The following is a 12,570-nucleotide window of genomic DNA, read 5'->3' on the forward strand; positions in this document are numbered from 1 at the left end:
CTGCTGAATATTATTACTGTGTGTTGCGAGATTTTACACTTGTCTTACCACATTATGTAATGCTTTGTTGTGTGGTGAGTAATTGATTAAAGTCAATAATTAGGAAATAATTTATCTGTGGTGGTAATCAATTTTACAAAAAAAAAAGTTTTGCAATTCTAGTTTCGCTGAGTAGACAGAACTGTATCTGCAGATGCTTAAGGGTTTTTAATTTTATTTTTAAATGATTTTTTTAACTGAGGGAGAGAATACTAGCTTTAAGTTTTAAAAATTGGTAGTATAATTTCTTAAAAGAATTTAACATGGTATTGAAAAGGCAGCTTAGTTTTGCTATTCTTCATAAGGGTTTCAGTGTTTTAGTATTTTTATATGACTTTGTACTGAAGAACTATTGACCGTTCCTCCTACCACCTCCTACAGATCATTGATCAGCAGATAAAATTTTTCTTCTTATTAAATTAGAAACTGGTATGTAAGTATTACGTTATTTCAGTCATTAAAGTTAACACAACTTGGAGAGAATTGTTGCAATAAAATTGAAGAAAGAATGTGGACATTTAATATTCAGTGTGTCTTAAAAGTCTGTTTTCTCACTGCCAAAAAACCAACCCTCTTCAATTAAAAATGAATGCGTTTCTACTACATCATGGGTGGGTAAAGTACTGAAGAATAAGCTACTGATGTAAAATGAATTATATACAAGGCCTAGCCCCTTTTACTCATAAAAGGTGCCCGGCAAAGTTCATTGAATTTTGGTGGGTTGGTAAAGAATGAGCCCAAAAGTTTTGGGGATATTCTGAAATCTGGTTACCATTGCAGAACACTACTGCAAATGGATTGTGACTTGCTGGTTGAAAACTATTAGGCATAAAATGATATTTGTCAAACTATTATGAATTACACAAGGCGGGGGGATGTTTATTTTGTACAGTATAATAAAAGCTGTTTTCCATACTCTCTGGGCTAATGAAAAGCTTTACACATTTTATTTTGTATCAGGAGCAGAAGAGTAAATTTGCAAGAAAAAATAAACAGATAACTTGATTTTATATTGTTTTTGTTTTCAGGACCTCTTGATAAAGAGCCCCCTATATTTGAAATACTGCAGTAAGTTTTACAAGAGCTGAAAATGATCAGTTGTAAGATGCGGAATATATAATGATCAAAAGCAAATTCTTTAAGAGATAGACAAACCTCCATTCAGGGATCCACCACTGTTTCGACTTGAGAAAATTACTTGACTTTCAGAGCCTCTGTGACCTCCTTAAATAACTGGGAACAGTAGTAGTACCTAACTCAAATGGTTCTTTGAGGATAAGCAAGACAGTGCACATTTAGAGCTTTTCATGTTTTCTGCCACATGGTAGGCACTTAATAAATGTTAGCTTTATTAATAATAATAGCATGAATATTAGTTATTCTAAGAAAGTAGAATCTAACAGGAGAGGAGTCAGTGTAAATTCTTAAAACTTTAATCATAGGTGTGTAAGCATATATGACTATAGTATTAAAATAATTTTTAAATGCTAAATCTTAAGAAATAGAAACTGGGTGGACTGCAACCTGCTAGAATTTGGAGTTTTGTAACAGAATTAAATAACAAAGAATGGTCATGTTGGCCTGAAAAAATTATATGAAGTACATAAACTTTGAGTAGAATACTGGTGGCATTTTTGGTGGAGTGGGAAAGGAATTTTTGATAGTCTAATTGATTCTTACGGCAGGAGACGGTCATGAGCATAAAGGCTATGGGGTGGGCACTTTGATTTGGTCAGCATGGATGGTATGAACGAATGTAGGCATGGCAAGGAGGTAGAGAAGAGCAGAAGTTTAAATAAATCCAGTGATTTGAAACGAAACCTTAATTTGAAAGGTGGCTGCTCCGAGTTACTGAAGCAAAATACCTAGCAAACTCTGATCTTACCCATTCTTTGCTGCAAAGATTATGGACAGGTAGGAAGCAGGGTGGTCTGGCTGCTTGTGTTGAACATGTGTCCTGGGGATGAATGAGTCTGGAAAGAGGACCTGAGGGATAATGCACTGAGATCCTTAGACTTCAGTGTTGTAAAAGATGTGATTTTGACATATATAACCATCCTCTGAATGTTCTTTAAATTCTATTAATAGACTCTTTGGATTTATACTTTATTTTGGAATATCAGGTTTGAATTAATCAAAAGGGTTTTGTTTTCCGTCTGTTCCTCAAGTGTGAAACAAATTAACATGCAATACCTACAAGCACATCATCTAAAAATACTGTAATAATGGGTGACATTGTTGTAGAGAGTGAATGGTGAGAAGACACTTGAAAATTACAAAGCATAATGTAAATTTAAAGTATTTCCAGGAAGCTAAAAATTTTAGAAGGTTAGTAGGTTATAGGAATATTACGTTTGCTTTGGACTTAATTCTACATTAATTTTTATTATTTGGCAAATAATCCTCTTCCTGACAATTGTATGTAAGGAAGGTCTCTATTTCTATCTCTTGCAATATGTTTTAGTCATTTTTTATGATACCATGTTAGAGTTTCTTGCTTATGCAATTCTTATCAACAAGACTGTTGTGAATTGTGAATTCTAACTCCCAAAGATTCTGCTAACATTTAAATTATGTTTAAGTCGTGTTTTAAGTGTATTTCATCCTTTAAAAATCGAAGAACTACTTTATCCAAGAGAACATCTAATTTAGGTACTCCTTCTATGTGCTATATTGTAATTGTATTAGCTTATTGATTTGCTTTTTCTCTCCCCTCCCTGCTAAATCTGAGTTTGTTGATTGTTATTTGTAGCTTTATTCCTAGTTTAGTGTCTGACATACAGTGAATTAGAGACTCAGTGTTGAGTTAAATGAAATGGATGAGGAACTGTCAGTTTTTAAATTTATATAAATTAGAAATTTTATTGTCTTACCAATATAAACAAGAACAGGACTATTATTTAAAATACATAATTTGAATAATTTATTGGGTTAATTGCCGTTTTGATTTATACAGCACTTATTCAAATGATTAGTTAAATCTCAGAGTGAATTCTGATGGCTTTTGGGACATTTGATAAAGTCTGGCCTTGCTCAGGGGGTTGTAACCTATCAATGAGTAGTTAACAACCATGTCCTTTGGCTTAAGTGTAGGAGATTGTAGGCCATCAGTGTATCAAGGAATTTCCCTTATCATTTCCTCATGGTTGATGTTCTTTATCAATACAGGTAAAAATCTGGATGTATCAAACTAGGTGATAAATCAGATTGAGTTCTCTAAATTCAAATCATGTTTAATTGTTTTACTATTACTGCATTGTATATAAAAGTATTTTTTTTAATCTATCAGACTGTAGTTCTGGCATAGCTGCATGCCCATCATTTCTTTCTTCCTTCCAAGGAGAGTGGGGCACCTATAGTTTTCAGTGTTAATAGATGATCTTGCCTTCCAGAGAGGTTTTTTTTTTGATCATGGACCCCTTTGAAATCTGATTAAAGTTGGGAACCCCTCTCTCAAGAGAATACTCATACACATCTACACCAAAGTGTTTTTTTCATATAGCCTCAGGGGATCATGGTTTCCTGATCTAGCTGTCAGTCAGGATCTGCCCATGTAAAACAGTTAACACCATGAGCCAGTATAGTAATTCATCTGTAATGGTAATTCCCATTTTAGGTTTCTCACTTCTCTTTGTGTTTTGACAACACACAAGAGTTGATGTTACAGGGAAACAATACAGTATATTCAGTGTGTAGCTAACCTCTTTGGTCAGTATCTGGTTCTTACTGGGTTACAGGTTTAGTTCAGAATCCATAAATCTTGATTCTCTGAACGATCTTGTGTAAATGGGAGGCACCAGTGACAGTGTTAACATGCTAGTATTAGATGAGGCAATAGTTACAAGAGTTCAGAGAAGGTGAAAATTATTTTCGTTTTTATTAATGGTCTTGCTGTACTCTGTTGTTACAGTTGAACTTGACCATTAGAGGATTTTGATCACACTGATTTAGAAAGAGTCCTAAGAAATCAGTTGAGAGATTACAGTAGTAGAATTGCATGTATGAGAATTCTGTTAAATTCAGCAAGAATCGTTGTAAAGACTTCTCAGTGTTTCTGAATGCTATTTGTTTCCATTAAACCTAATAAACAATTTAGGGTGGATTATTTTTCTTGCTAAGTTTGCTCAGAGTAAACTGTGTTCTCTAAGATTCAAGTGCAAAAGACATATGAGGGCAAGGTAGGCCCAGAGCAATGGAGGCAGTCCCTTAATTTCTATACAAGTAAATATCATTTAAACAGTGCAAGCATTTCAAAGTGGGATTATAATAGGGAAGACAGTGGCAATTTTACGGTATTTTGCAGTGACACAATAAGGAGTAATAGAGCTCTATGTAGAATTTTGGCGTTGAGGGATCATAGTCCTAGTGAGGTTGCCTTCTCTCCATCTCTTTCTTTGAGCCCTGGAGAGATGCCAACTATGTTTTTTTGTTTTTTTCTTCCTATCTCTAATTGTTTTAACTCTGAAACCCCAGTCTCCTACTTTTCAAATCTTTTCCCGCATCATTTATAAATGTTTGGGACTCAGTGTAATCACTATTCTTTTTTGTTTTGTTTTGTTTTGTTTTGTGTTTTGTTGCGGTACGCGGGCCTCTCACTGCTGTGGCCTCTCCCGTTGCGGAGCACAGGCTCCGGACGTGCAGGCTCAGCGGCCATGGCTCAGGGGCCCAGCCACTCCGCGGCATGCTGGATCTTCCCGGACCGGGGCACGAACCCACATCCCCTGCATCGGCAGGCGGACTCTCAACCACTGCACCGCCAGCGAAGCCCGTAATCACTATTCTTTACTCTTAACAGCTTTCCATGATTCATTCTTTAAAAAAAAAAAAGAAACAAAATATGATGACGACATCTACCAAATTCAGTAAGAAAAATCTTACATTCCATTCACACTCAGTTATGATAAAACATAAATTGTGCATCAAAATAATATTGCTGTCATTCAAGATCTAGAGGCATTTGTGAATGTATTTGTTTGGAAGTATTTTTTATTCACTATGTGTATCAAGGCATTATTACTGTCGGCCATCTTGAACAAGGAAATCATTTCACTGTATAGAGCTATATGGTAAATTGCCATTTTGTGCATTTTACGTGTGTAGCAAAGATGTTGATGTTAGGATTTTTTTCTAAGGTGTAACTGATAACCAAATTAAGTACAGACTTTACGGCATTCCCTGTTTGAATGTAATGAATGAAGGGTCATTTCATTAGTTCACTGTTTCAGAGCCCTTTAGTTTGAACCTAGCTAACCAGTCCAGTCTGATGTCCCACTATTCTCCTTTACTCAACTGCTTACCGTGTAGCCTAGCCAAAGGGAACTGTTTCCTTGAAGTGCCCCTCCAATCTCTGATCCTGAGGTCCATGAGGACCGAAACGACAGTCTACTTGTCTGAATCTTCCTTGTCTGGTTGATTGCTTAACTCTGAGTCACTTGATGGTTTTAAGTAAATGAACATTGATTGAATAAATGAGCAATGCTTTATGTATACACTTTACCTTCGTACCATGTTCATTAGGTCTAAATCCTTAAAGTTTCCCACCAAGACCAACATAATATCTCCCAAGAACCTTCAGTGAATGCTCCAATTTTCTCTGAACAATTAATTATAGCATCTTTTGTCGAATTTTTGAAAAGTCAACGAAAAAAATACATTCAAATTACAAAAAAAATATAGTGGCAGAGAGAAATCATAGTCAAAATTAGCATGAAGTTAGTATCCCACTGCTCCCTATCTTCAGGAAGAACTAACTAAATTTGTTAGGTAATCTGTTAATGAGAGAATCAACTCTGACAAGAATTTTTGTTTTCTTTTTAGATACCTTCGTTAATGTTGTCATTAACCTCATGCTATGTCAAAAGCATAATATCTCGGCCCCTACCAAGTAATTGTCATTATATGTCCACCTCAATATTCATGGTTTTTCAGAAATAAAAGCTTGATACAAAGGAGAAAAAAAATGTTATACATACTTACCAGTTTACCATGTATGGTATAATTACTTTGATACAGGCCTTATCCCATTTCTCCTGTAGGCTTTTTGTACCAGTTAGCTTTGACTTTGAATACTCCTACCATGTGTATCCTTGGACAGTCTTCATCTGTTAAATGGTGACTGTGTTATCTGTACCTTGGATGGTTACCAGGATCTAATGAGATAAGGTATATAAAAATCAGCTGATGCTCAGTAAAGAAAGAACATAGGGCCTGGTGGATTTATGACTCTGTCAATATTCTGCTGCTTCTGTCTCTTCATCTGACACTAAGCTAAGCTCCTTGAAGATAAGAGTTAATTATGTTTCCTTTTAACCTGCCATTTAATTGTGTACATTTAGAATTTGAAGGAACTTATGGAATAAACCTTTAATTTTTTTTCAAAATCAGAAAGATGTGATAATAAACACATAAATTAGAAACTTAGAACTGATAGAACATCTGTTTATAGTAAAGTGGCTAGTGAATGTTGAAAAATAAACTAAAGGACAGCCATATCTCTAAGCTTCCCTTAATGCTATTGATATTTTTTATGTTTTAAAAACCAAAGCAGCAAAAACAAAGCAACACTGCAAAAGACAAGCATTACAGCACTGATTCTTAATGAGTGGAATCGGCATATCCACCTCAGGGAGTATATTTTAACCCCTAGGTTTTCTTGTTTTCATGCTTTTCTTGGACAAAACGTTTCCTTACCCACACCTATTCCCTCAAAAAGTCTTAAGATCTAACATAAGGTTATAATTGGGTCGACAGCCTTTTTAGTTCTGAAGAAATGTGCAGATTTTCTTTCTTTAACGTCACTTCTTTTTCATGCCAAGCATTCCCTGAGTAGCCAGTGTGTGTCTGTCACTGTGAAGATGCTGGGGGTACAAAGGTAGCCATGACTCAGTCCCCGAAACTCACAGGCCAGAGTAGTTGCTAACATCATGTTCCTTAGACCTCTCCTCACTCAGGAAATGGTCATAAATACTTTGTGATGAAAGGGTGACATGGTTTGATAATAGTGCATGCTTTATTTCTGTCTTATTGGCAGGACCAAGAAGTCTTTCAGTAAAGAAAACGGTTTATTTAATCCAGTATTTTCCTAGCTTATTTGACCACGGGACCCTCTTTTTGTGTCACACGTATTAATGTCTCAAGGGCTGTAAATGCTCCACAGCACACAGTTTAGGAATGTGCACAGAGATGATTATGATGACACGGGTGCAGGTGAGAGCACCAGGGGGAGGGGAGCTGGGGAATTTTTCACACAAGTGACCACATGTTAAACCAAGTCTTGAATGATGAGCATACAGAGGAAGGGAAGGGCAGCTTAGGTCCAGGCAGACAGAAGAGAAGGTACAAAAGCACAGACGTTTGACAGCGCATTGTTGTGTTTGAGGAAACTCCAAACAGTTCAGTTCCTTAGACTGAAGTAAGGAAAGAAGCTATACCAGTGAACAATTCAGGGCCCTGGAGACGCATAAAAAGCCTTGAACAGCATGAGGGATATGTGAAGCAGGTAGTAATCGGTGCCTAGATTTCAAAGTTATGTGAGGTCTATTGTGCTTTATATTTAAATTTATGTTAACAATATAAATTTACATTTATTCCACAGGGAAAATAAAAAATTGAGATTTATCAAAAAACCAGCAAAAGTATGAGATAAACTCTATGGCTGAATCATCTACCATGTGCTGCTGTTGAATTCTGAATGTTATTTAATGTTACTTTTAAAAAACCTTTGAGTCACTGTGAACATTTAATACAGTACATTAGGAATGAAGAGGCCTATTTTTTTTTTTTTTTTGAAGAGGGCTTTTTTGTGTTAAAAGTTCCAAGTTAACTAATTTTTATTTTGGAATTCATCATAAGAGAATCAGCACACATGAAGACAGAACAATGTGACGTTATTTTTATATTTTTAAATCGAAGGCTTGAGCTTTCTCTACCGTCATTGATGCTCATTATAAAATATTGGAAAGTGTAGAAAAACAGAAAAGAGAAAGTACTTTTTTTTGCCGTATAGAGATAAATGTACATGTTGATATTTTTTGCTAGACAGATTTATTTTCTATACTTATAATTCTAGTGAACATAGTACTACTTTTTTACATTTTCCTACATTATAAATCGTTTGTAAGCATTACATTTAAAGTCTATATAATATTCCATTCAGTGGATATACCATTGTTTGTATAGTTATAGACAGTCTTCAGTTTTCCTAATCATATGGTTTCTACTTTTTGTTATTATAAATGTTTTGTGTATATAGTTCCAGAATTGGAATTATTTGGTCAGAAAGGAGGGATATGTTTAAGGCACTTGATACATGTTATCAAATTATTTCCCAAGACAGCACAATTTATATTTTAAATTATATAATTTATATTTCCACTGGGAGTGTATCAAACTATTTCATTAGGTCTTGAGAGCAATCATTAAAAAGAAAAGACAAAAAAAAAAAAAAGAAAAAAAGAATAAAGCAAATTTGGTGGTCAGTAGTTTAAAAATATGGATCCATATTATTTTGTTTATGGTTGTAATAGTAAGCAGTATTTCAGTTAATACTTTGTATAAACAAATGTAAGAATTTTCTTTTGATATGAAGGCTCTTTTTATTTTTGAGGTATCCATCACGAATTGAAAAAATCGACTATGAGGAGGGCAAGATGTTGGTCCATTTTGAGCGCTGGAGTCATCGTTATGATGAGTGGATTTACTGGGATAGCAATAGGTTGAGACCCCTTGAGAGACCTGCATTAAGAAAAGAAGGGCTAAAAGACGAGGAAGACTTCTTTGTAAGTAGCAAGCTTTTCTGTTTGCCAGATACGTAATGATATATTTTTAAAAGGAATTCTGTTAAATTTTACAAAAGCTTGTTTTTTATTAAGGAAGTGCTTATTTATTATACATGGTATTGATCTTAAAAGTTGTTTAAAATAGGATTTTAAAGCCGGAGAAGAAGTTCTGGCTCGTTGGACAGACTGTCGCTATTACCCTGCCAAGATTGAGGCGATTAACAAAGAAGGTATGTGTTTGGAATGATCTGAGAATTAAAATGGGATTTATAGTAAAATTTAACTATATTTCTAATTTTAATTAATGTATGAAATTGTTACATATAGCTGTTGCTTCTCTTTGTTTTATACTTTACCTAATGAATCTTCTAATAATACTCTTTTTTAGGGGCATTCAATATGTTATATATTGTATAGAATAAGATGATACATAATATACTGCCTAAATAGACTGTTTAAATTAATAGAGGTAAATAGTTGCTTAAAATTTTTCAGCTTTCAGTTGACAGGCTTATATTATTATATGCATTTTATTTCTACTTCTCTGTTTCCAGTTTGTTGGCTAAACTATTTTATGAAGATCTCAACCTGAGTGCTAAAGATATAGGAAAATTCAAATCAGTTCAACTTGGAATTGAAACAGTACAGTTTTCTGAGGAAAGAGTATAGAACTTATCAATTTGAGGATTTCCTTCATTGCATTTTTCTCCCTGCTCTTTTTTTCTTGATTTCTGTAGATAATTGAGAATTGAATAGCGTTTTGTGGTATCTAATAGTACTACTGAGCAAAAGTTACTGAACTTATCAGAAATGTTGAAAGTACCACAGAAATCAGGTGTGTTAGTGTGGCATAAAATGAGAGAACCTGTTGGGCAGGTAATGAATTTTAAAAATTGTAGATTAATTTAGAAAGGCATCAATTCAGAAAGGCATTAAATTATTATTGGAAATATACTTAAATATTTTATTTTTTAAATTTCTTGTTTAAAATCTCATTTAAAACAGTCGTGAAATACTTGTAAGTATATTTTCCAAAATGCATTAGTTTTCTATTAGTTATTTCTTAAACTCGACCACTCATTCATTCTTTTTACTAAAGAAACACATTGAGGGAATTCCCAGGTGGTCCAGTGGTTAGGACTCAGCACTTTCACTGCCGAGGGCCTGGGTTCAATCCCTGGTTGGGGAACTAAGATCCCACAAGGCACATGGCATGGCCGAAAAGAAAAAAACACATTGAGTGACAACTTCTTTGCAAGAAGGGCATGTAACCTAAGTAAGGGGATACTAACTTTAAACTGTATCTTGAAAGCCACACAAGTTATCTAGAGAAGGACGGATGAAAAGGTTTTTCTGTCAGAAGAAATGGTGTATGCAAAAGAAAGGCATATGCCACTTTTAAGGAACTGCAAATCTTTGATGTGACTGGAATGAAGGATTCCTTTAAAGGTTGTAGAAGAGCAGAAGAGGTGGGGGAGAAGCAAGCATTGGCATATGAAGTATCTTGTAGTCTTCCTAAAGAATTTGAAGTTTACTTGGAGGTGATGGGAACCATGGACGGGATTTAAGCTGAGAATTTAAACTAACAAAAAATGAGAAAAATTGAGGTAAGAGAAGATAGAAGAGGAAAACATTTAAAAAGACATATATTAAAAAATGTTAGGTGTAAAAAAGTAAATCATAGTTGTCTAGCTAGAGATGATAATGTAACTTTACAAAAGCCAAGGTCCAATTTATTGGTTTACCTAATTGAAATAACAAATATGGCTATGAGTTCATTACTGGTCACCTGAGGGACATCTCAGTTATTAAGTTTGCAGGTTACTTCTTTTCTAGTGGGGCCTTTAAATCACTGTTCACTTAAACTTCTGGAGAGCTGTGTTATGGAGCTCTTATTCCCGTGTCTTAACTCTCACTGGCTCCCCAAGTGTCTAGTCCAGAACCCAGCGCAGAGTAGGCAGTCAGTAACAATTTTTGGAAGGAAAAGAAGTATTGAATCAGTTTCATAGGATAATAGGATCTACCCAAAATGGAGCAAAGCAAAGCAAAATTAAACAATGCTCTCTCTTTTCATTAGGAGAGATTTCTTTAAATGTGTGAGCTTTGGGACCTTTCTTCCATGCTTAAAGCTTCTTTTCCAAGTATATGCATACACACATACAGCATACACAAAAACAAACCACCTTCATTTTTTATTCTATCCTGTTTGTCCATGGGCATGTTATATAGAAATTTAAGCTTACATCAGTGGAAGAGTGATGTTACTGATTGCAGCCTCTGCCATTTCAGCAGTAGTTTTGAGTAAGCCCTTAGTGAAATATTGGCAGATATAACTTGTTTTTAAAAAATTTCCATGGGAAGTATTTGGTCATTTTTCTGTATGTCCCACATGGTGGACGAGCCTCCCCTGCCGCCTGCCACTATCCCCCCGCCCCCCCCGAAAAAGAAAAAAAAAAGAAAAAGAAAGCCCTCAAAGAGTTTTCTGTTCACTACAAAAGCTAAACAAAACTAACAAATGTGAACATTTAGGTATATGTAGTATGTCTTAGAGAAGTTGAAGAGAAGGGGCAAATCAGTGTAAATTGGAGTGGTCAGGGAAATTTTCATATTATGGGTGGGATTTGAAGAGCTGATCCTTGAAGAGTGGGCTGGAGTTAGGAAGGAGGACGGCATCACAGCAGCTGAAGCAGTATGAGCAACGGCAGGGAGGGATGAATGCACGGTCTGCGTAGTGAAGAGCCTGCTGCTGTCGGCAGTGCACTGTGAAGAAGGAGAGGAGGACGGGGCAAGCATGTTGGGGTGTAAGGGGTTCGTGTGGTTGGCATATTCTCACAGTCTTCCCAGATTCTTCACATTCTTGCTATTCAGTTGATCAGTTGTTTTCATAACTTAGGTTTAGATCTTTATATCTGTGATTTTGTACATTATGCTAATTATAGAAAGATGAAATCAATGGTGTTATTCAAATTACAAAGAAAAGAAAAATCCTTGTGCGTAGATTTATTGGCTTTGGCACCAATTGTTTATACCTCTTTCGTAAAGGTCAAGTATCTGTTTACTTGAAGTGGCACTCTGCCCTCATTTGTATAGGAAATGATAGAAAAACATTGGAATTTCCATAAGTATAAAATCTACGTGACTGATATATTTTCTGATAGTACTGGAAAAGACTTGAAAGCATGGAGTCTGTAACAAAAAGTGAATATGCTTTGAAATAGCCATATAAACAGAATATTGAGTCCTAAAAGCAGAATGGTTCAGTGGGAAAGACAGGGGAATCAGGGTTTTTAGTTAGTGGCTGTGCTGCTGCTTAGCTGTCATTGGATGCAGCATTTCGCCTCCCTGGAAGTCAGTGTTCTTATCTGCACAGGAAGACTGCTATGCAGATGATATGTATATTTTCTAGCTGAAAAGCCTGTGAATCTATAATTCTTGTTTGCCAGTTAATTAATCTGGCAAAGGAATAATCCTTTCCTGAGAAAATGATTTTTTCCCTATAGCAGATCTTTCTCTCCATTATTTAGAAGCTTTCAAAGAGAGCAAATGATGACTCTTAGAAATATTACACATTTTTATAATTAATGATTTTATTTTCTTCAGGTATAACATACCTGATATGTTATTTAAACATATACTTAAATTGTTATAAATTTTAAAATCCTCCAGTAAAAATCAAAATTACATGCAACTAACTTATCAAGATTTAATTAGTGTACTTTATAAGGGAAATCAAAGTTATTTTTACAGGGAAAGA

At 35.0% G+C, this 12,570-nt stretch overlaps 1 protein-coding gene across 3 annotated transcripts in view; it reads left to right on the plus strand.

The window, feature by feature from the left end:
• The window catches only part of PHF20L1 (PHD finger protein 20 like 1), a 79,839-nt gene that overhangs the window by 9,467 nt on the left and 57,802 nt on the right, over positions 1–12,570 (plus strand). For all 3 annotated transcript variants that reach the window (XM_007447992.1, XM_007447993.1, XM_007447994.1), the window contains exons 3-4: positions 8,645–8,816; positions 8,962–9,046. In XM_007447992.1, the coding sequence (XP_007448054.1) occupies positions 8,645–8,816; positions 8,962–9,046 (257 nt within the window). The remainder of the gene's footprint in view (positions 1–8,644; positions 8,817–8,961; positions 9,047–12,570) is intronic.

This window comes from Lipotes vexillifer, unplaced genomic scaffold, assembly GCF_000442215.2.
Source record: "Lipotes vexillifer unplaced genomic scaffold, Lipotes_vexillifer_v1.1 scaffold796, whole genome shotgun sequence".
Lineage (NCBI taxonomy): Eukaryota > Metazoa > Chordata > Mammalia > Artiodactyla > Lipotidae > Lipotes > Lipotes vexillifer.